The sequence below is a fragment of the Scyliorhinus canicula genome, chromosome 11 (genome assembly GCF_902713615.1).
Source record: "Scyliorhinus canicula chromosome 11, sScyCan1.1, whole genome shotgun sequence".
In the NCBI taxonomy this organism is placed as follows: Eukaryota; Metazoa; Chordata; class Chondrichthyes; order Carcharhiniformes; family Scyliorhinidae; genus Scyliorhinus; species Scyliorhinus canicula.
In genome coordinates, this window is record NC_052156.1 from 169,000,452 (window position 1) to 169,025,987 (window position 25,536).

The following is a 25,536-nucleotide window of genomic DNA, read 5'->3' on the forward strand; positions in this document are numbered from 1 at the left end:
TTCAACACGCCAGTAATCACACCTGGTCGCTGCATTCGTGAAACGAGCGCCAGATGCCCGTTTGGGGCATCTAGGGGCCCGATTTGGACGGGAGCACCGCGACTGTGCTCGGGAGGGGACAGGCCCGCGATCGGTGCCCACCAATCATTGGGCCAATGTCCAAAACGGACGCACTCTTTCCCCTCCGCCGCCCGGCAAGATCAAGCCGCCACGTCTTGCCAGGCGGCGGTGGAGAAAGACGGCACCGCGCATGCGCGGGATGGTGCCGTCTGCGCGCTGATGTCAGCCGCGCATGCGTGGGTTGGAACCGGCAACCCGCGCATGCGCGGATGACATCAGAAAAGCGCCGTTTCCGTGTCATTTCCGGCGCTGCGAGGTCGCGGCTGGGAACGACGGGGGCCCGCTCCTAGCCCCCTGGGTGGGGGTGAATTAGGTGCGGGGAGTGGACCCCGAGGCTGTCGTGAACCTCGGCCAATTTAACAATGGCCATCCCGATTTTTATCGGGAGCGGAGAATACCGCCCGATATTTTTAAAGGGTAGGCTGACAAAGTACAAACAAGAGCTTTATTGGAAAGGTGTTTACTCCACAGACTGTTAGACTAGACTGTCCATTTGCCCATGCAAACAGCCAATGATGTCATTATTACATTATGTGATTGGACTTTTAACGTGACCTTGTTCCAACGAGGAACAAACATGAAATCAAAACATTTTCCTCCCCCTTTACATTAGCAGTTCCTGCAACGAAACTCAATCTAACATTAACAATCAAAATTTATAAGATGAACAATTAATAAGCACACCAGTCAATCAGTTAGATGTGTCTGAGAACATTGATCCCTGTGCGGTGATCGCACTGGAGTTGTGCTCTGAGATGAAACGTTATCATCTTTCTTGCGAATGAGAGAGGATTTAACTCGAATGAAGACAGTACAAACCATGAGGCAAACTGAGCTCAGTCTTTGTTTGTGGGGAAAGGAAAGTCTGATGAAAATGAAGGACTGCAGTGGTTCCGATTATAGGCCAGATTGAAAAATGCAGCAAAGCAGCTGTAACATAAATAGGGAACAGTGTGCTAATCACTAACCTGAAACTCGGCGAGGTGAGGAAAACATTTACAAAAGGAAGGAATGCCCAGTAGGTGGAGCAGGGCACCACAACTATGGAAAATAATTGTCGAGCAATCTGAAGCACAGCCTGCAAATGGAAGGAAAATTATTCAAAGGCAAACCATATACAACTAGTGGAAATACCACAGAAAAGGGTATTTATCCCCCTCGCAGTCCTAAATTGAGTACCTCTTATCCTGAGACTGTGACCCCCCTGTTCTACATCCCCGTCACCTACCCCCCAGCCAGAAGAAGCAACATCCCTGAATTCAGTCTGTCCAAACCTGGCAGAATGTTATACGTTTCAATGAGATCCCCTCTCATTCTTCTGAACTCCAGTGACTACAGGCCCAGGCGATCCAATCTCTCCTCAGACGACCAGCCTGTCACCCCAGGGAACAGTCTGGTGAGGCTTCGCTGCACCCCCTCTGTGGGAAGTTTAATGTTACCACACACTAGGCTGGTGCACGGTCTGTTCCAGCCCCACTTGACCAGGAGTTGCAACACAAGTGAAATTAGATGTTATTTTAAAACACCCAAGGTCCTTGGCTGAGCCAATAAACGGCAGCCACCTGGGTTTGTAACTTTAACACAAGTAACCTTTTATTATGTACATTAATATAATTAAACTGACAGAAAAATCTAACTGACTATCTGATACTCCTTCCCCCCAACCCTTTCTAACTACCCTCATTCTCTACATACACACACACACACACACGCACAGACAAACAATACAGAGGGGAAAGGGTGGTTGATAGGTCAGGAAATATTTATAAAATAAAAGAATAAAGGATCTTTGATGCACAGGGAAGATTTCTAGTTAATCTCTTTCTGAGGTTCAGCTTTCGTTTGGGTACTTCTTCCTTCTAGGCTTGGGATGGTTTTCTCCGGGAAAGTTGACTATTTCTCTGCAGATTCAGGATCATTTCAAGTTTACAGCAAAGGTGTGCCGGGCACTAACTGGTTTTACAACAATACAGGAGTTTTTTCAATGAGAGAGATAGAGAGATTGTTCTTTCTCCTTCCAAGGTCCAATCACTTCTGCCAAGCTCTCTCAGAAAGTATTAATTGGGAAGCAATCCCTGACTGTTGTCAGGCAGAACGCTATCCCTGGCTAACCCACCGGCTGCAAGACAACCAATCGGACAGACTGGTGTTTTCTCCTCTCGAAAACGCAAAGCTGGGAACACAATGTTCTGACCAACTGGCTGCTTCCTCTGCTGAAACACACATTCTGAATAAGGGCCCACGGATCAAAAATAATCTTTAAAAATGGGAACAAAGGAAAAAAACAGGAACTATTGTTACAATTTTCTTTCTTAGATAAAGAGACCAGATAAAGGGGCAGCACGGTGGCACAGTGGTTAGCACTGCTGCCTCACAGCACCATGGACCAAGGTTCAATTCCGGCCTCGAGTCACTGCCTGTGCAGAGTTTGCATGTTCTCCCCGTGTCTGCGTGGGTTTCCTCCGGGTGCTCCGCTTTCCTCCCACAGTCCAAAGGTGTGCAGGTTAAGTGGATTGGCCATGATCAATTGTCCCATTGTGCTCGGAAGGTTAGGTGGGGCTACTGGGTTACGGGGTTAGGTTTGGGCTGTGGGCCTAGGTAGGGTGCTCTTTCCAAGGGCCGGTGCAGACTCGATGAGCTGAATGCACTATAGATATTCTATGATTCGATGAAAACTGCGCACAATTCACCAGGTGTGGTCACACCCAGGTCCTGTCCAGCTGCAGTAAGACATCCCTGCTCCTGTACTCAAGTCCTCTTACAATGAAGGTCACATTTTCCTTCCTAACTGCTTGTTGCACCTGCATGTTTGATTTCAGAGGCTGGTGCACTGAGTTAGTCTCTTTGTTCAGTAACATTTCCCAATCTATCACCATTTAAACAATACTCTGCCATTCTGTTTCGCTGTCCAAAGTGGATAGCTTCACACTTATCCACATTACTGTCACTGATTACTACTCAAGCTGGATTGAAGTAAACAGATTGCACAGAATGAAGGAGGAAGCAGTCATTCAGTTTACTAAAGAGAATTTACGTAACTCTTTGCCGCAGAAGGCTGTGGAGGCCAAATCAACGAGTGCCTTTAAGAAAAGATAGATAGGTTCTTGATTAATAAGTGCATCAGGGGTTATGGGGAGAAGGCAGGAGAATGGGGATGAGAAAAATATTAGTCATGATTGAATGGCAGAGTAGACTTGATGGGTTGAGTGGCCTAATTCTGCTCCTATGTCTTATGGTTTTACATAATATTCTGGTCATTTTGGTGGCAGGCAATGGGCTGCAATTTGCTAAGTAATTATTCAAAATTTGGTGAAAGAATACAGATTAATTCAGGTAACTATCTCACCCCGATAGCCTGAGGCAAATGGAGAAGTGAAGAGAGATGTGAGAACCATCAAGGACTTGATGAAGAAGAATGAAAATCTCAATTTAGTTTCTCTGAGTGACAGAACCTACCCGCTAAAAAATGATTTTTCATCAACAGAGTTGTTGATGGGAAGGAGACTGAAAACACAACTTGAAGATCGACAACAGGAACTAAAACCGATCATTACATTGAACGCCCCAAGAGGGTGGAACAGGCCGAGGAAAATAAATAAATCAGCTTGAAACATGAACTGAAGACAGAGCACAGGACTTATCAGTGCTGAAGCTTGGGAGGCACATGGCAAACATGAGGGAGTTTGAATAAAGGTGCCAGGGGAGGAGGTGAAGGGAGGAATGGGGCAGGCACTTTGTTCTAGGCCTGGGGGAGGAGGAACAGGCCTGGGGGAGGAGGAACAGGCCTGGGGGAGGGGTAACAGGTCTGGGGGAGGGGTAACAGGTCTGGGGGAGGGGGAACAGGTCTGGGGGAGGGGGAACAGGTCTGGGGGAGGGGGAACAGGTGAGGGGGAGGAGGAACAGGTGGGGGAGGGGGAACAGGTGGGGGAGGGGGAACAGGTGAGGGGGAGGGGGAACAGGTGGGGGAGGGGGAACAGGTGAGGGGGAGGGGGAACAGGTGTGGGGGAGGGGTAACAGGCCTGGGGGAGGGGGAACAAGTGTGGGGGAGGGGGAACAGGCCTGGGGGAGGGGGAACAAGTGTGGGGGAGGGGTAACAGGTCTGGGGGAGGGGGAACAGGTCTGGGGGAGGGGGAACAAGTGTGGGGGAGGGGGAACAGACCTGGTGGAGGGGAGGGGGAACAGGCTTGGCGGGGGGAACAGGTCTGGGGGAGGGGGAACAGGCCTGGGGGAGGGGGAACAGGTCTGGGGGAGGGGGAACAAGTGTGGGGAGGGGGAACAGACCTGGTGGAGGGGAGGGGGAACAGGCTTGGCGGGGGTAACAGACCTGGGGGAAGGGTAACAGGCCTGGGGGAGGGGGAACAGGCTTGGCGGGGGTAACAGACCTGGGGAGGGGTAACAGGCCTGGGGGAGGGGTAACAGGCCTGGGGAGGGGTAACAGGCCTGGGGGAGGGGGAACAGGCTTGGTGGGGGTAACAGGTCTGTGGGAGGGGGAACAGGTCTGGGGGAGGGGGAACAGGCCTGGGGGAGGGGGAACAGGCCTGGGGGAGGGGGAACAGGCCTGGGGGAGGGGGAACAGGCCTGGGGGAGGGGGAACAGGTCTGGGGGGGAGGGGGGTCATGTCCGCCGAGGGCTGGGAGCATGGGGGGGAAAGGGGTGGTGGAACATTCCTGCTCTTCCTGGATCACAGATTTCCTGTCAAGATTAAATGTAAATGTTGACCTTTTCCAGTCACTCCACCGGAAGGGGTGTGGCACCATCCAGATTTTCTGAGATTTGATGTTAACATTAGGATTGTGGCCCCGATTTAATCATGGGACCAGGACCCAGCCTTGTTAAATTGTCTCCTTTCTGCCTGGAGGAGCAGTTCTCCCACCCCCAGCTCAGAATGCCCTCCGGCATCTCAATCTCCTTCCATCTTCAAAGCACCTGCAGAGTTACCGAGAGGCATTGGGCCCAAATCAGCCCTTCCTTATTCACAGTCAGGAATGTAGGCTCGTTGGCGAGCCCAGGAGGAACCTGTGGACAGCTCCATTTGCAACTTTACATGAAAAGGATAAGAGATCCGAGGTTAGGGGATCTTCCTTGGCCTCCAAGCTTGCACTGTTCAGCCAATCGGATGCTTGAGTTTGGAGTGGATCCAGCTTTCTCTGCCCCAGAGATAATTATGTGTTTGAAGTTATCTTTTAGCTAATTTTACGTTTTGAGTTATTCTCTTTTTCTTATTTCAGGTTTATTGGCCAGGTACAACAAGTCAAACTGAAGGATGTAGAATGAAAGGCAGAGACTCAATGGTATGTTCTAATAACCTGAGTGATTCTACCAGGTACATTTATTGTACATAAAACAAATAAAGGCTAAAATGTGCAAAAAACTAAACAATTTGATCAATGAAATGTCAATCACCTCCCAAAATATGGAGGGGTTAGTTTGACCAATAAGGACACAAATTATCATAATCTTTGTTTTCATGTCCTCTGTCGTCAGGAGAAGATGTTTTTTATTTGTGGGGAAATGAAGAATCAGAGACATTATGAAGTGATGAAACATTTCACTCGTGATTCCAATCTGTAATTGTTCATCAAACATTAATCCTGTGATATTAGGTATCAGGTACCAGGGCTGTGGGGACAATGAGATCAGTATCCGGTTGATCCACAAATAATTTGCACAGGCAAATGCTGAAAATGTAAATGTTGGAACTGTCTATCGGGATAGATTGGGAGTGGGGGGCAGGGTAGCACTGTGATTAGCACTGTTGCTTCACAGTATGAGGGTCCCAGCTTGGGACACTGTCTGTGCAGAGTCTGCACGTTCTCCCCGTGTCTGCGTGGGTTTCCTCCGGGTGCTCCGGTTTCCTCCCACAAGTCCCGAAAGACATGCTTGTTAGGTAAATTGGACATTGGAAATTCTCCCTCAGTGGACCCGAACAGATGCCGGAATCACTCTGGGATTTTCACCGTAACTTCATTGCAGTGTTAATGTAAGCCTACTTGTGACAATAAATGAATGAAAATCGTTTATTGTCACGAGTAGGCTTCAATTAAGTTACTGTAAAAAGCCCCTAGTCGCCACATTCTGGCGCCTGTCCGGGGAGGCTGGCACAGGAATCGAACCATGCTGCTGGCCTGCTTGGTCTGCTTTAAAAGCCAGTGATTTAGCCCAGTGAGCTAAACCAGCCCAATAAAGATTATTATTATTCAGAATGGGACTAATTGCACTGTGAGCTGTATGACATGGGCTGTATGATGTTGGCTGAGTGATGTGGGCTGATTGATGTGGGCTGTGAGTTCTTCTATTTGCTTATGGAGAAAGTGTGGTGATTGCCCCTTTTAAGGGCAATACAGCAAAGTATGGTGATCCCAGGAGAGGAGTTTTCTTTGGCAAAAGGCATTCCAGAACTATCTGCAGACATGCTGCTGTTCTTGTAGATCCTTGTAAATAAATCATTTGTTGCTCACGAATGAAGTCTCTGAAAGTGCATCATTATATCTGGCAACGAGGATGAATTATCCTAACACTGCCTCTGTCCAATACATGTGAGCATCCTGTTTTCATCAAAGTCTGGGAAAGAAAAATTCTACTGACCAGAAAGCCTCTTTTTGGGTGAAGAGACCTATTTGAGATATTGCCAGATCCTGAATATTGTGGCATCAGAAAACATGGACAGTTACAAGATGGGTGAGCAATGAAGAGAAGACAGCAAGAACAGTGAGCAAAAACCAGAAAAGTACCTGTACTTACATTGTAGGATAGGTGGTGATCCCAGGAGGCTCAATGCATGAAGGAAGCTGAAAGACAGGAACAGAGAAAAACATGTAAAATTGGCCAGCAGAGTCAAAGTTTAAAGAATAAACTTTGAGTACACAAAATAAATAAATTTACCCTGCTGTGCAAGAGCTGCGGCTTTAAGTTTAAAACAATGAATTTAAGTTAAAATAAGAAAAGAATTGCTGCTGTACAGAGAAACTGAAGCACTGTCACTTTAATCTTTGTTTAAGTGGCCAATGGTTGAAGGGATGAGACGTTCCCTGTAACAAAGCGTTGCTGCAAAGTTAAAAAAGAGAAAGCAGTGCTTTTAGTTTAAATGTCCTGAAATGAACTGAAGCAACGTCTCCCACAGCACGGGAAAATCAAAAAGCTAAAGCTAAGTGAGAGGCTCCTGATGTCAGGATCAGAGGAGAGCCTGTGTGGGGCAGATGGCAGCAATCATTGCATTGATCAACTTCAAACAAAAGAAAAGTTCTCAAGCTTTTAAAAAGTTAACAAGTTTGAAAAAACAATGGCCCAAATCAGACCACGAGTGCACAGACCTCTCAATACAAGAGAAATAGAAAAGATGCAGCATGTCAGAAAAACACCAAAGGGAAAGAAACCAGCTCTTCAAACCACCAGAAGAAAGGAAAACTCCAGAGATCACTGAAATGGCCTTCCTTCAGTAAAAGGAGACGTTTTAGAAATTCAAAGATGAGCAGCCAGGTTCATGCCAAAACATCAAAGGCATTGGGGAAAATATCAGGGAGAGAGAAAACCGACAATTGCTCACAGCTGAGTGAAATTCAATAGTGACAGGCTTAACACAACAATACACTTTAAAAAGTAATACATTTAAAGGGGGAACATATTCAAAGCAGCACCATAGAAGAAACAAGTGGAGATGGACAGAAAAAATAGAGAAGACTCCAGGAAGAGGGAAACTCTGAAAAAAAAAATCCATTTGCAACAAAGATCTCAAAGAGGAGGCAATAGAAGACCCCAGAAAGTGGGCAAAAGGGGACCTCAGATAGGCAATGAAATTTTCCAAAAAATCACCAAAAGACAGGAAACAGATGACCCCCAGAGGGAGGACACCAAATGGCCAAATGAAGGGCAAGGAGAGAAATGCAGAATGGAAACAAGTCAACAATTCACCAGAAACAGACTTGGCCAATAGTGAAGCCGAAAGGGTTAAGACAAGTGAAAATGATGGTTCAATCTGTTAAATGTATACACCCTCAGACAAATGCAGAAATTAAAGACTTCAAAAAAACTAGGAATTATTAAACATAAAGAGGAATGAGGAAAAATAATTAAAACTCAAGAGAAGATATTAAAACAGCAAGATGACATGACTGACAGCAGACTTGGAGAGAACAAATTGCAAAAATTTAGAAAATGAAGTTTAAAAAATAAATGAATGAGAGAATAAGCTGAACTCCATGAAAAAGCAACTGGAAAATAAGAACAAGTCCAGTGAAGAATTAAATCAGCAGGAAAATAAGAACTTGAAGGAAGAAGCTTTGAAAAATTAACAGAAGAGGGCAAACAGTGAAATTGGTGCAGAATTCAGACCAAGAACAAAACTTACGCATCAGAACAAGATTGCGGAAATGATCACGCGAATGGAAAGAAACAATATGATAAAATGGTCAATGAAAAAGATTCTGAATTGGAATGCTGGAGAGAGAAGACACTTCAGTAGCAGAAACAGAGAACCACGCCCATTCTTTCACAAGTGATAGAATGAGATGAGGGAAGAACTGTCCAAGATTAAGACTGTTGTATTGTGATGGGAAGTAAAAACTGTGTTGTATTTTCCGAAGTGAGGAATGTTTTTGAAAAAAGAAGGGGATGTGTCGATATGGGGTGCCTGTATACAATGTGATGTAAGTGCTTGGCAGAGCAAAGGGTAACGTGGGGCTGGAGAATGACACCATCCACAGCATGATGCAGCACACCTGCAAGGAACAGCTCCAGGCAAGACCATACTTAGAATTGTACAGTTAAAGCTGACCAATAAAAACATGTTCATGATGAAATACACAAGGCTCAAGATCTCATCAATGAATCATCACCGCTACAAAGTAAAAAAAAAACATATGAAGCACATATGTGCTTCACGGCAGCACGGTAGCATGGTGGTTAGCATAAATGCTTCACAGCTCCAGAGTCCCAGGTTCGATTCCCGGCTGGGTCACTGTCTGTGTGGAGTCTGCACGTTCTCCCCGTGTGTGCGTGGGTTTCCTCCGGGTGCTCCGGTTTCCTCCCACAGTCTAAAGATGTGCGGGTTAGGTGGATTGGCCATGCTAAATTGCCCGTAGTGTCCTAAAAAGTAAGGTTAAGGGGGGGGGGGGGTTGTTGGGTTACGGGTATAGGGTGGATACGTGGGTTTGAGTAGGGTGATCATTGCTCGGCACAACATCGAGGGCCGAAGGGCCTGTTCTGTGCTGTACTGTTCTATGTTCTATGTTCTATAATATGAAACTTCGGCAGTAGAACAAGTTGGATCTCGAGAATGATTGTCTGTAAGGCCAGACCCCTGTCATAGCAGGTGGACATGGAGGGTCAGATTGTTCATAAACCTGTGGACCACTGAAGGAGTAGAGAGATGCTCCAGTGGTCAGTGTTTCCGTCAAGAAATGTTTTTGAACCCATGAACACAGAAGGGGCTGGTTTAGCACAGTGGGTTAAACAGCTGGCTTGTAATGCAGAACAAGACCAGTAGCGCGGGTTCAATTCCCGTACTGGCATCCCCGAACAGGCCCCGGAACATGGTGACTAGGAGCTTTTCACAGAAACTTCATTGAAGCCTACTTGTGACAATAAGCGATTAGTATTATTATTATTATTATTATTAGAAGTACCTGATCGACCTGTTACAGACATATTGATGTCCCCATGGAAGCACATAGTAATGAACTGCCTGTGTCAGTAGAGGTACCGTTATTGCAGTTCCTGTTAATGTCAATCCTGTGGAAGCATCTCACACAACAGAATTACTTAGCTCAACAAGAAATAGAAAACCCCCTCAAAGACTCGATTTATAATAATCCAAATCATGTAGATAATGTTTAGTTTGAATTTAAGACTGAGTAAATTAGTTACTGAAGATTGTACAAAGGAATTAAAGGATGTGGTGACTGTCCCTTTCAGGGCAACACAGCAGAGTAAGGGTCACCTGGCCTGGGTGGCCCAGAGAGGGAAATCACCCCAGAGGGAGGAGTTCTCTGAAGCAAGAGACTTTCCCGAACTAGCTGCAAACATGTTGCTTCTCTTGTAAATTCTTGTAAATAAATTATTTTGTGTTCACTAATGAATTAAAGATAGCTTACAGGTGAAGTTTTGCAATTTAAGAGTTTATTTGGTTTTAATCCAAGTTTTTAAAATTGATCTGTGCTCCCCAAAATATCAGGTTAATGAGATGAAATTTTAAAGCCCAGAGATACTATCTAGAAATTTTTGAAATAGTGTAAAATAGTGAACAAATCATTTTCTTTGCTAATTATTCTCTATTTTAATTCGTAAATGTTGCATTTAATTGTTGTAAACATTCAGTGCTAATTTTATTTAATATGTGGAACTCCGACAATTGTTTACATCACTCGATTTCTTTTGTCGCAGTCAGAATGTGCCAATTTTATCCGTGTTCTTCATTCGTACAATCGGTCTCACCTCCTGGCCTGTGGAACAGGAGCCTTTGATCCAGGCTGTGCCTTTATCAGAGTGGGTCGCTCACCAGAGGTATGAAAATAATGTGCAATGCCACAGTAAATGTGTGAGGAAATGGTGTACTGTGCAGTGTGATGTTACAGATTTACATCTAAAACAACTAAACTACTCAAATATCCAGTTCTGGGCTGAACAATGCTCTGACACGGTGCTGTGGGATATCATTCACGGTAGCTAAACAAAAAAATGGCTTAAAAATGTTCAGAGTTTGTAGGCAATATTTTTGATGGAATTTACAGAGCAAATTAATTATTGTAATATCATATCAATAGTAAAATCACAAATCTCAGGGAGAAATATGTTGAACCAGCAGATTAGAACGTTGGAATTGAATTTACAGGTGGAACACTGATATTCACATAATCACCTGTGGAGTGAGGAATTTCAGAGAATAATTTAAATCTTTGCACTTTGTTAATTACAACATATTATCAGAATTTGTCCCTTTTACGTGTTGATATTGAAATAGATTGCAAAGAAATGATCAAAGAAATTGATTTGTAGATACATTGATGTTGCTTTAAACCTGGAATAAAATTATCCAAAACTTACATCACAGAAGTGTGACTATATTGTACCTTCAGACTTGCTGCACTGTCCATCGTGATAGAGTTTTTGAAGTTAAAGAGTCCCTGGCTGGTCAAAAGATTAGGTGATTTTGAAAACTCCCAACCCAATAACAATCCCTCATCTTCATCCTTCTTGCATCCGTAAAACCTTCTGAATTTTGTTGCTACTTCCTACTCAGAGGATCCAGACATCATTAATGATAATAAAGAGTTTTTCTGGTGTTATGTTTTCTGAAATTAGGCAGAAGTTCTCCGTATTTAATCAATCGCAAAGCTCTGAGAGTTCATAACTCCAAAGATTAACGGTCCTGGAATATGCAGGGTATTTTCTGATTGACAGCATGCAGAAATTGGAGTCCCCCGGGGTCTCTGCTGGGGTCTCAATAGTTTGCAGCACGGTAGCGCAGTGGTTAGCACAGTTGCTTCACAGCTCGAGGGTCCCAGGTTAGATTCCTGGCTTGGTTCACTGTCTGTGCGGAGTCTGCACGTTCTCCCCGTGTGTGCATGAGTTTCGTCTGGGTGCTCCGGTTTCCACTCACAGTCCAAAGATCTGCAGGTTAGGTGGATTGGCCATGCTAAATTGCCTTTAGTGTCCAAAATAGTTTGATGGGGTTACTGGGTTATGGGGATAGGGTGGAGGTGTGGGCTTAGGTAGGGTGCTCTTTCCAAGGGCCGGTGCAGACTCGATTGGCTGAATGGCCTCCTTCTGCACTGTAAATTCTACATTCTATGATATCACCGACTTAGATGAGGGGAGTGAAGGCATGGTAGCTAAATTCGCCGATGATACAAACATTACAGAAACAATCCGATGCTACAATAAATAAAGGAATTTATTTCAAATAGCCGATTGGCAGGACAGAATTTGAGAAATGCTGAAAAAGAGGCTTGCCGTCAAAGCTTTTGGCTTTGCACTCATCAGGGCAGATACAATCTAAAGGAACAACACTTTATACTGTTTGAGAAAAGTGGTGCTGTTTGATGGGACTGGTTAGCTGACTGGTTGAGATGTTGCCATGGTGAAGACGACTTGGAGCTATTGTCCCCCTGCTTTTCTTAATCCAAAAAACGGTGCAATTTCTGGAGCTGTTCCGTTTTACTGCAGAGGACAGGGTTCCCACAGATGAAGATTTGTAGCTCCTCACAGGCATAAATAAGCTGTTTTGGGCGTCTGACTTATATGAATAAACAAACATTCAAAATAGAATCATAGAATTCCTGCAGTGCAGAAGGAGGCCATTTGGCCTATCGAGTCTGGACCTTCCCTGTGACAGTGCACCCTACAAATGCCCACTCCCCTTCCTCATCCTCGTAACCCCATCTTTACTGGTCATCTTTGGACTGTGAGAGGAAACCGGAGCACCCGGAGAGGAAAGCCACGCAGACACGGGGAGAAACTGCAAACTCCGCACAGATAGTGACCCGAGGCCGGAATTGAACCTGGGTCCCTGGTGCTGAAGCAGCAGTGCTAACCATTGAGTGACCATTCCGCCCCGAAAATAGGAGTAGAAGTACAGTAAATAAGTTCATCATATGACATCATTATGATCACCCAGAAGGTATGCCACAGCCCTCTGGAATTTAATGGAATTCTTCTCAGTCTTCCACTTATTCCTCAAAGTGCAAATTTCATGGGGATCCTTCCATTAACGCTTGCCTAAGAAATCCTCCAATTTTATTTAAAGACCACCTGGCTGTGGGCTCTGCAGCTCCTTGTCCTGGTTTTGAACATGCACACTCTATTTTCTTACAGTATGCTCCCACAGCTTTTTTACATCTCATTCAGGGTGAGTCCAGAACCATGGAGCACTGTTCCAAAATTGGAGGTTTCCCTTGTCAGACAGATTAGGATAATTGTTTTCTGAAGGTTGTGCGACTTTGGAACTCTTAGAAGGCAATGGGAGCTGGGTCACTGACTGTTTCTAAGGCAGAGGTAGATTCTTATTCAGCAAAGGATTCAAAGATTATTTGGGGTAGATGTGGAACTCGAAACCAAAACAGATCAGCTATCATCTTATTGAATGGTGGAGCAGACTCGAGGGGCCGAATGGCCTACTTCTGTTCCTATTTCGTATGTTCAGATGTAGAATTACCAGGGTCGAGAAAGTGGAAGCCTTTTGTTATCAGGGACTTTCAGGGCAGTTTTTACTGAATTAAATGTTGTTGTCCAAACAGTGAATTATGAACTTGGAAAAGCTTTTACAGACTGTACTTAGATCCACATCTTAATGAGGATGCGAAATGTGGGCGAGAACATTGACAATATAAATATAAAGCTTTGTGTTGCCCTGTAGCATTACAGTAATTGAAAATCCAAAGTATGGCAATAAGAATTCAATCCGTTTGACTGATGAAGCTTTGGAAATGTAATTTCTTTGATTTATTGAGCCATTACACATTTATCTTCCTTCCCCCAATGTGAAGAATTTATAAGACTAGCTATAATACTCTCTATGTGAGGAAAGAAAATGTATTTACAGTTCTGTAGCATTTAAATTATAACTGCAAACACTCTAACTATGATATTTTAATGTTTCATTATTGAGATTAGCTTTTGAATGATTCTCACATTGTGATAACTTTGTTGTTAGTGTCAAAGGTCAGTGTGGACCCATCAATGGACAAAGGGAAAGATTCATATACATTTTCAAAACTTTGTTTGTGTAACATCTAAACGTGTATTTAACTCAGGACAATGTTGGGAGAAGCTGCGTTTAGTTACTCTGTGGCTTTTAAAAATTAAACAAGTTGCCCATCTGGCGTAGGTATTCTTTAAGCAGAGCCAGACATCTAAAGATCCAGACTCCTTGGCCAGGATTCTTCAAAATGGCGGCTAAATGTTGACGCTGGCGTCAATGGGCCTCTTGGCTCAGCAATTCCGTGTCCCGCCGGAGTGCGCCGCGCAGCTCCTGCTGCCGATACGCGGCCCTGCATTGCCGGCCGTGGGTCCATGCATGCAGGTGGCAGCCGCTTCCGCGCCTGCCCCGCGCAACATGGCGAACACACACAGTGAGCCGGCGGGGAAGAAGGTTGGCCCCCCCAGATCGCACACGCCTGCCAATTGGTGGCCCCGATCGCAAACCCGGAGGCCCCCCCCCCCCCCCCCCCCCCCCCCCCCCCCCCCGCCAGGGATTGATCCCCCGTCCCCCACCAGGACAGCCACCGCAGCTGCGACGCCGAGTTCCTGCCGGGTGGAACCGTACGTGAACCACGCCAGCGGGAACTCGGCCAGTCGACCATGGAGAGGGGCCTTTTTCAATGGCCCCCGACCGGAGACGCATCGATTGCGTGCACACGGTTGCCGGAGGTTTGCTTCCCGGCGTCGAACCCGTTCTCCGCTCCGGCGCCGAGCGCAGAGGCTCAGGGAATCCTGGCCCATCTCACTCTCTCTGGCCGTCCTGAGTTGGTCGAGTACCTGGGCCAGTGGCAAGTTGGAGAATCGGCAGGAGCACAGGAAATTCCCACCACGCCATTCCAACGCCGGGTCGCCGATTCTCCGGTCGCCGGAGAATCGCCGCCAATCGAGCCAGCGCAGTCGCCGTGGCGCCGGTCGAGGGCCGCTGAAATATGCGCCCATGGCGATTCTCGGCAGGCGATGGGCTGAATTCCCACCGAGTTCTGCCGAGACCCGCCGGCGTGGTTGTAACCTGTGAACACCCGGCGGGAGCTCGGACCTGCGGTCGCTGTGGACGTTCTGGTGGGGACGCGGGGGGGATCTGACTCCGGGGGGGGGCGGGCCTCTAGGGGATCCAGGCCCGTGATCGGGGGATCCGAACGGCAGGCGGCCGTGATCTGGAGGGGGCCTACTCCTTCCGCGCGGGCCGCTGTAATGTCCCCGACATGTTGCTCCGCGCTGGCGTGGAGACGGCAGTCACATGCATGCGCCGCTGCAGAGAAGGCCGTCGCACGCATGCACGGACCCGCGCCGGCCGTGCAGGGCTGCCGTTTGGCACCGGAGCAGAGCGCAGCTCTCCGACTGTGCTGACCCCTGAACAGCAGTGAATTGCTGGGCCAGGAGGCCCATTCATGCCGGCGTCAATAATTGGCCGGGATTTCGGAGATTCCTGGCCCATATGTTTATAAGATATAGGAGCAGAATTAGGCCATTTGGCCCATTGAGTCTGCTCCTGGCCTTAACTGTCCTGCCCGTTCGCTATAAGCCTTCAACCCATTTCCAATTAAAAATATCTGTAACTCCTCTTTAAATTTACTCACAGTCCACCATCCGCCGCACTCTGGGGTAGCGAATTCCACATTTGGGAGAAGTAGTTTCTCCTCACCTCTATTTTAAATTTGCTACCTTTTATTCTAAAACTATGACCTCTCATTCTAAAGGTGTTCAAGTGCATGTCACAAAAAGGTCAGTGTGCAGGTACAGCACGTATTTAAGAAGGCTAATGGAATGTTACCCTTTATTCTGAGATGTGGAGATGCCGGCGTTGGACTGGGGTGAGCACAGTAAGAAGTCTTACAACACCTGTGCTGAGGTGACCGTCCTTGATGGAGACGAGTGTGTCCAAGAATGGAACTGAATTTGGAGAATAGTCCATGGTGAGTTTGATGGTGGGATGGAACTTATTGATGTCATCGTGTAGTCGTTTCAGTGATGTCTCGCCGTGACATTCCTCGTCACAATGGATGTCTCGGCACTCTACACCAGCATCCCCCATGACGACGGCATTGCTGCAACAGCCTCAGTCCTCAACACCGACAACTGCCAATCTCCAGATGCAATTCTGCAACTCATCCGTTTCATTCTAGACCACAACGTCTTCACCTTCAACAACAAATTCTTCATCCAGACGCACGGAACAGCCATGGGGACCAAATTTGCACCTCAATATGCCAACATCTTCATGCACAAGTTTGAACAGGACTTCCTCACCACACAGGACTTTCAACCGATGCTATACACCAGATACATCGATGACATTTTTTTCCTTTGGACCCACGGCGAGACATCACTGAAACGACTACACGATGACATCAATAAGTTCCATCCCACCATCAAACTCACCATGGACTATTCTCCAAATTCAGTTCCATTCTTGGACACACTCGTCTCCATCAAGGACGGTCACCTCAGCACCTCGCTTTACCGCAAGCCCACAGATAATCTCACGATGCTCCACTTCTCCAGCTTTCACCCGAAACACATTAAAGAAGCCATCCCCTATGGACAAGCCCTCCGTATACACAGGATCTGCTCAGACAAGGAGGAGCGCAACAGACACCTACAGATGCTGAAAGATGCCCTCGTACGAACGGGATATGGCGCTCGACTCATTGATCGACAGTTCCACCGCGCCACAGCAAAAAACCGCACCGACCTCCTCAGAAGACAAACACGGGACACCACTGACAGAGTACCCTTCGTCGTCCAGTACTTTCCTGGGGCGGAGAAACTATGACATCTTCTTCGCAGCCTCCAACACATCATCAGCGAGGATGGACATCTGGCCAAGGTCATCCCCACACCCCCACTACTGGCCTTCAAACAACCGCGCAACCTCAAACAAACCATTGTTTGCAGCAAATTACCCAGCCTTCAGAACAGCAACCACAACACCACAAAACCCTGCCAGGGTAATCTCTGCAAGACATGCCAGATCATCGACATGGACACCACCATTACACGTGGAAACACCACCCACCAGGTACGCGGCGCATACTCGTGCGACTCGACCAATGTAGTCTACCTCATACGCTGCAGGAAAGGATGTCCCGAAGCGTGGTACATTGGCGAGACCATGCAGACACTGCGACAACGAATAAACGGGCATCGTGCGACTATCAACAGGCAGGACTGTTCCCTTCCAGTTGGGGAACACTTCAGCAGTCAAGGACATTCAGCCTCTGATCTCCGGGTCAGCATTCTACAAGGAGGCCTTCAGGAGACGCGACAACGCAAAATTGCTGAGCAAAAACTTATAGCTAAGTTCCGCACGCATGAATGCGGACTCAACCGGGATCTGGGATTCATGTCGCATTACATTCGGCCCCCACCAACAAGCCTGGACTTGCAGAGGCCTACCGACTGAACTGGCTTGGGACAATTCACACCTCTTTAACCTGGAGTTACCTCTCTCTCTGCATCTTTGATGATTTGATTGCCTGCAGGTGCTCGCATTCCGGGGCATCTCTGACTGTGTCTATATAAACATTTCTGGAACAAGCCTTTCCATTCACCTGAAGAAGGAGCCGTGCTCCGAAAGCTCGTGTTTGAAACAAACCTGTTGGACTTTAACCTGGTGTTGTAAGACTTCTTACTTTATTCTGAGAGGAATTGAACATAAAGATGTTGGGCTGGTTGTCCGTTCCTGTGTCTAAGTGCTGATGCCAACGGAGGATCCGTGGAGCTCCGTGACGGAAGCACCGTGCCACACCCGTGCCAATTCCGGTACCGGTGAGGGGCTGGCACCGGCGGCACGAGAAACACCTACGGAACACACAAAACATGGTGGGAAAATCACCATGTCCATGCTGGACACACGCAGGGCTGACAGGCTGCAGCCACGGGTACAGCGACACTCCCCCGATCGCTCCCAAAAAGCTGGCAGCGATTGCGCTGGACCATGTACCCGTTCACTCCGACCCCAAATCCCACCTCCTGACCATCCCCAATACTCCCCCCCCCCAGCCCTGCAGAAGCCCCCCCAGCCAGCGGCACGGCTGTCAGCGAAGTATGGGGTTGCTGGGCACTGTCTGTACGCCCTCTCGCTCAGCAGCCACCACACCAGGCTCATGACTGTTGAAATCACCCATGGCCTGCGTCGTCGGAGGCAGAGCATCACTTGTGGGCCTAATAACAATGCAAATGCAGTTGCAACTACGGGCGTTGCGCATCGCAATGTTGCCAATTTGGAGGGGGTGGAGCATCGCGACGCTGCGTCAAACCAGCTCCTGCCGCGATTTTGGCGTCGGGCAATGGATAATCCCGCCCGTTATGCTTCAGTCACACGGGAAATTGGTGAGACCAGGGGTGCAATTTAACGGCCTCGTCAGACTCGACTTAGTGCGGGATGAGGCTGTTGAATCCGTGAGATTTGCGAGGCAGAATCCCTCACAGGATTTAACGGAGTGTCACGAGTGTTGGGATCTGGATCCCGCCCTCACTGTTCCCGATCAGCATATGTAAATGAGTCATTAGGCTGATTTAAATATGCGTTCACCAGATTGACCGGCGCCTGGAACCTAACGGCCGCGTCTGGGAGATCTCGCCAGGGCGCCGTTTAGTACTGACATCCACAAACGTGGACCAGTCATAATGGCTCCTGGGACAGTTTCCTCGGGCATTAGAGACTCCCACGTGGCCAGGCACAGGTCAGGTTGGCACCCTGGTGGTGCCACATTGGCACTGCCAGGCAATAGTCAGAGTGGCAGTGCCTGGGTGCCTGGTTAGCATTGCCAGTGATCGGGGGGGGGGCCATACCAGGTGTAGCGTGAGTGAGGGGGTGTTCCCAAGAGCCTCCATGGCGGAATTGATTAGCGAAACCAGACACAATGGCTGTGAGGAGCCTGTCCTGTTGGGCTTGACAGCAGGAAATCTCTCAAAGTGCGGTCTCGAAAGAGAGAAAATCATCAAGGCCCAAACAAATGGCAAAGAGATGCTTGACCTCCGCTAAACATGCCTGAAACTGGACATAGATATTTTCTGAATTACGCCCCTCGTATCGATACAATATTGGTTTCTTATTGAAGGAAGAATGTAAATGCATTGGAGACAGTTCACAGGAGGTTTACTAGATTGATAATTGGAATGAAAAGATTATGAGGAAAGGTTAGATAAACTGAACTTGTTTCCGCTGGAGTTTCTAGGAGTTCGGGGTGAGTTGTTTGAATTATATGAGATCCTGAATGACCTTGGCAAGGTGGACATGGAAAGGATGTTTCCTCTTGTGGGTCAGTCCAGGACGAGGGCACTGTTTCAATTCAGGATCACACTTTTAGGACAGAGATGAGGGGAATTTCTTTCTCCCAGAGTGTTGTGCGACTTTGGAACTCTCTGCCTCAGAAGGTGGCTGAAGCAGGGGTCGCTGAATATTCTTACTGCGGGAAGTAGATGAATTCTTGTGAGGTAACAATAGGGTTGTTCTGGTGGGTGATTTTAACTTTCCCTATATTGACTGGGACACACTTACAAGTGGCATGGATGGAGCAGAATGTGTAAGGAGCATCCAGGATGATTTCTTACATAGATAAATAGAAGATAGGAGCAGGAGGAGGCCTTTTGGCCCTTCGAGCCTGCTCCGCCATTCATCACGATCATGGCTGATCATCTAACTCAATAGCCTAATCCTGCTTTCTCCCCATAGCCTTTGATTCCATTCTCCCCAAGTGCTATATCCAGCTGCCTCTTGAATATATTCAAAGTTTTAGCATCAACTACTTCCTGTGGTAATGTATTCCACAGTCTCACCACTCTTTTGTGTGAAGAAAGGTCTCCTTTTGTCTGTCTGAAATGGTTTACTCTGAATGCTCAGGCTGTGACCCCTGGTTCTGAACACACCCATCATTGGTAACATCTTCCCTGTGTCTACCCTGTCCAGTCCTGTTAGAATTTTATAAGTCTCATTGAGATTCACCCCTCATTCACCCCTCATTCTCCTGAACTCCAGCATGAACAATCCCAACCTCATCAATCTCTCCTCATATGACAGTCCCGCCAATCCTGGAATCAGTCTGGTAAACCTTCGCTGCACTCCCTCGAGAGCAAGAACATCCTTCCTCAGAGAAGGAGACCAGAACTGCACACAATACTCCAGGTGTGGCCTCACCAAGGCCCTGTATAATTGCAGCAACACATCCCTGCTTCTATACTCGAAACCTCTTGCAATGAATGCCAACATACCATTAGCCTTCTTTACCGCCTGCTGCCCCTGCATGCTTACCTCCAGCGACTAGCGCACAAGGACACCCAGGTCCCGCTGCACATTCCCCTCTCCCAATTTACAACCCTTCAGGTAGTAATCTGCCTTCCTGTTTTTGCTTCCAAAATGAATAATCTCACTCTTATCCAAATTATACTGCATCTGCCATTGGCTTGCCCACTCGCCCAACATGTCCAGATCTTGCTGTAGGATCCCTGCATCCCCGTCACAGTTCACCCTCCCACCTAATTTGGTATCATCTGCAAACTTTGAGATGTTACATTTTGTTCCCTCATCCAAATCATTAATATATATTGTGAATAGCTGGGATCCCAGCACCGATCCCTGTGGTACCCCCCTAGTTACTGCCTGCAAATTTGAAAAGGACCCATTAATCCCTACTCTTTGTTTCCTCTCTGCCAACCAGTTTTTTATCCACCTCAATACATTTCGCCCAATCCCATACGCTTTAATTTTGAACAATAATCTCTGATGCGGGACTTTGTCAAGCGCCTTCTGAAAGTCCAGATATACCACATCGACTGGCTCCCCCTTGTCAACTGTACTGGTTACACCTTCAAAGAATTCCAACAGATTTGTCAAGCATGATTTTCCCTTCATAAATCCATGCTGACTCTGACTGATTTTGCACTGCTTTCTAAATGTTCCGCTATAAAGTCCTTGTAAATGGATTCAAGCATTTTCCCCACTACCGATGTTAGGCTTACTGGTCTATAATTCCTTGTTTTCTCTCCACCTCCCTTTTTGAATATTGGAGTGACGTGAGCTACCCTCCAATCTGCAGGGACAGTTCCAGAGTCTATAGAATCCCGGAAGATGACCACCAATGCATCCACTATTTACAGAGCCAACTCCTTAAACACTCTGGGATGCAGATTCTCAGGCCCTGGGGATTTATCTGCCTTCAATCCCATCAATGTTCCCAACACCATTTCTCTACTAATGTTGATCTCTCTCAATTCTTCGCTCTCACTAAACCTTTCATTCTTCATCATTTCTGGTATCTGATTTGTGTTCTCATTTGTGAAGACAGAACCAAAGTATGTATTGAATTGCTGAGCCATTTCTTTGTCCCTTATTATGCATTCCCCTGTTTCTGTCTGTAGGGGGCCTACATTTCTCTTTACCAATTTCTTTCTCTTCACATGTTTGTAGAAACTCTTAGCGTCAGTCTTTATGTTCTCTCCACACTTTCATTCGCCGTACTGTACTTTCCCCTACTTAACCGATCACTTTGTCTTTCTTTGGTGAATTCTAAATTGCTCCCAATCCTCAGACCTATTATTTTTCTTGGCCAATCTGGAAGCTTCTCCCTTGGATCGGATACTATTTCTAATTTCCTTTGTAAGCCATGGATTGGCCCTCTTATTCACCCTTTGCTTTTGTGCCAGACAGGAATGAACAGTTGCTGTAGTTCCCCCATGCGTTCCTTCAATGTTCTCCATTGCCTATCCACTTTAAGTAACTCTCCCCAATCTATCAAGGCCAACTCATGCCTCATATCTTCATAGTTCCCTTTATTAAGATTCAGCACCCTAGTCTCCGAGTCAACTACTTGACTCTCCATCTTGATAAAAAATTCCATCATGTTATGGTCGCTCACCCCCAAGGGGTCTCGTACAGCCAGATTGGCAACGATTCCCTTCTCATTTCACAGTACCCTGTCTAAGACGGCCTGCTCTCTTGTTGGTTCCTCCACATATTGGTCAACAAAACTATCTTGAAACAATATGTAAATAGCCCAACTCGGGAAGGGGCCATATCCGACCTGGTGCTGGGGAATGAACCCGGCCAGGTGATCAAAGTTTCAATCGGAGATCATTTCGGGAACAGTGATCATAATTCTATAAGTTTTAAGCTGCTTATGGAAAAGGACAAGAGTGGTCCTCAGGTGAAGGTGTCAGACTGGGGGAAGGCTAATTACAACAGCATTAGGCAGGATCTGGAGAGTGTTGACTGGACGAGGCTGTTTTTTTTTAAATTTAGAGTACCCAATTTTTTTTTTCCAATTAAGGGGCAATTTAGTGCAGCCAATCCACCTGCCCTGCACATCTTTGGGTTGTGGGGGCGAAACCCACGCAGACACGGGGAGAATGTGCAAACTCCACATGGACAGTGACCCAGAGCCGGGATTCGAACCCGAGTCCTCAGCGCCGTAGGCAGCAATGCTAACCACTGCGCCACCGTGCTGCCCCTGGACGAGGCTGTTTGAGGGAAAATCAACATCCGGCATGTGGGAGGCTTTCAAATGTCAGTTGATTAGAATTCAGGGCCGGCCTGTACCTGTGAGGATGAAAGAGAAGGGTGGAAAGTATAGGGAACCCTGGATAACGAGGGATATTATGAATCTTGTCAAAAAGAACAATGAAGCATTTGTAAGGTCTAAAAGGCTTAGGACAGATGAAGCCCTTGAAAAGTACAAAGCAGGTAGGAAGGAACTTAAAGTAGGAGTTAGGAAGGCTAAAAGGGGTCATGAAATGTCACTGGCAAACAGGATTAAGGAAAATCCGAAGGTGTTTTATACATATGTAAAGAGCAAGATGGTAGCCAGAGAAAGGGTTGGTCCATTTAAGGATATTGGAGGGAATCTATGTATGCAACCAAAGGAAATGGGCGAGATACCAAAGACGACTTGGTGAATGAGTATAGGGCAGCATGTGTAGATAATCTGAGTCAAATTGATATTAATAAAGAGGAAGTGTTGGACATCTTAAAAAGCATTAAAATAGATCAGTCCCCAGGGTCTGATGGGATCTACCCCAGAATACAGAGGGAGACAAGGGAGGAAATTGCTGGGGCCTTGACAGTAATCTTTGTATCCGCATTGGCTACAGGAGAAGTTCCAGAGGACTGGAGAGTAGCCAATGTTGTTCCATTGTTCAGGCCCCGACAATTTCCTCCCTTGTCCCCCTCTGTATTCTGGGGTAGAAGGGCAACAGCAATAATCCAGGAAATTATAGGCCGGTGAGCCTTACGTCAGTGGTAGGGAAACTATTGGGAAAGATTCTGTGAGAAAGGGTTTACTCACATTTGGAATCAAATAGATTTATTAGTGATGGACAGCATGGTTTTGTGAAGGGGAGGTCGTGCCTCACTAATTTGATCGAGTTTTTTGAGCAAGTGACAAAGATGATAGATGAGGGAAAGGCACTAGATGTATACATGGACTTCAGTAAAGCCTTTGACAAGGTGCCTCATGGTAGACTGGTACCAAAGGTGAAGCCACATGGGATCAGAGGAGAGCTGGCAAGTTAGACACAGAACTGGCTTGGGCACAGATGACAGAAAGTAGCAGTAGAAGGTGCTTTTCCGAATGGAAGGCAGTAACAAGCGGCGTTCCACAGGGATCAGTTCTGGGGCTTTTGTTGTTCGTGGTGTACATAAATGATTTTGAAGAAAATGTAGCTGATCTGATCAGCAAGTTCGCAGACGACACAAAAATTGGTGGAGTTGCGGATCGTGAAGAGGATTGTCAGTGGATACAACAGGATATAAACTGGTTGGAGTCTTGGGCAGAGAAATGGCAGATGGAGTTTAATCCGGACAAGTGTGAGGTCATGCACTTTGGAAGGTCCAATGCATATAGGAAATGTCACAGAAAATGGTCGAACTCTTGTGAGTAGTGGCAAGCAGAAAGATCTGGGCATGCATGCCCACCGATCACTGAAAGCGGCAACACATGTGGGAAGGTGGTCAAGAAGGCATACGGCATGCTAGCCTTCATCGGTCGGGGCATTGAAGTTAAAAAGTGGCAAGTTATGTTGCAGCTGTACAGGACCTTAGTTAGGCCTCATTTGGAATATTGTGTACAATTCTGGTCGCCACACTACCAGAAGGATGTGGAGGCTTTGGAGAGGGTACAGAAGCAGTTTACTAGGATGTTGCCTGGTATGGAGGGCATTAGCTATGAGGAGAGGTTAGATAAACTCGGTCTGTTCTCACTGGAATGACGGAGGTTGAGAGGTGACCTGATAGAGGTCTACAAGATTATGAGTGGCATGGACAGAGTGGATAGTCAGGTGCTCCTTCCTAGGGTCGGAGAGTAAAGTGCTAGGGGACATAGGTTTAAAGTGCATGGGGAAAAGTTTAGAACTGATGTGCGAGGCAAGTTTTTTACACAGAGGGCGATAAATATATGGAACGTGCTGCCTGGGGAGGGGGTGGGAGCAGGCACGATAGCGGCATTTAAGGAGCATCTAGACAAATATATGAATAGGGTGGGAATGGAAGGGTACGGACTCCATAAGTGCAGATGGTTTTAGTTTAGGCAGGTACCATGGTTGGCGCAGGATTGGAGGGCCGAAGGGCCTGTTCCTGTGCTGTACTTTTCTTTGTTCTTCTTTGTTCTTTGTAAGGGAATCACAGGTTATTGGATGTAGATAGAAAGGTGGAATTTAAAAACAAACAGATCGCTCATGATCTTATTGAACGGCAGAGCAAGCTGGAGGGGCTGAATGGCCAAATCTTGTCTTTTGCGTGTGTGTTTGTATGTAACATTGAGCATGGTCATCGTGATTACCATTCCATCTTACAATTTATCTTACAAAGCACAAACACATGGAGGTGATAAAGACCCAATCCTAAACTGCTAGACTAAAGCCTGAGCAGTTGATTGTGTCGCATCCAAATTGCCAAGAGGGGTGCCTTTTACAAGTTGTTTCACTTTAAGATAGCGAGGGAGAGTTTACCTGATAATAGGTGTGAAGGTAGATAGACATTGGGTCCAGGAATAGCTTCAATAAGGATGTCCGTCTAGACATTGGAATTTGTTTTTTTTGTGCAGCAACAACATTATTAGGCTGTCTGGATTCCTATTGCAGTAACTTCTATAAACGTAATTACTTCAGTTCATCATGTCACAGCTCTCTGAGTCTCAGGAGAAGTATTCGTTCGAGGAGAGATTTGGCAAGTAGCTTTTCTCTGCTTCGTCCACTGAAATTCACAAAAACATAAATAACCGGTTACTATTAACTTTTGAGGTGATATTTTCCCAGACATTTCGTCAGTTGAATGTAATGTACCCAAAACACACTCAAAACAATAAAGTACCTACTCACGACTAATGAAATACCCACTCCATACCCACTCCTCACAGGAGAAAACTTACCTCACTAAATATCTATAATACCTGCTTATCTAACAACATATTACAAAAAACACTTGGATGCAAAAATGAACAGGGAAAAGCCAGGAAATGGCACTGCATCAAGCATCTAGATTGTCAGTTCAGCTGATACTTGCATCTTATTGAGAAACCAATGAGGAAACGCTTGTTTTATAATAAATATATCTGAAAGTATTAATTCTTATCTAATGGCCCAAAAAGCTGATAAATATCTGATCAAGTTTAATAAATTACAATGAGCAGATTCAGGTCCAGTCCAGTTAGTGCGATGCTGGGTCTGGCAGTGGGGCATAATAATAATAATAATCGCTTATTGTCACAAATAGGTTTCAATGAAGTTACTGTG

General features: G+C 46.5%; 1 protein-coding gene across 1 annotated transcript in view; it reads left to right on the forward strand.

The window, feature by feature from the left end:
- LOC119973814 (semaphorin-3E-like) overlaps positions 1–25,536 on the forward strand; it is a 269,960-nt gene that overhangs the window by 103,482 nt on the left and 140,942 nt on the right. The window contains 2 exon segments of the mRNA XM_038812238.1: positions 5,349–5,411; positions 10,498–10,617. Coding sequence (XP_038668166.1) covers positions 5,349–5,411; positions 10,498–10,617 — 183 coding nt within the window.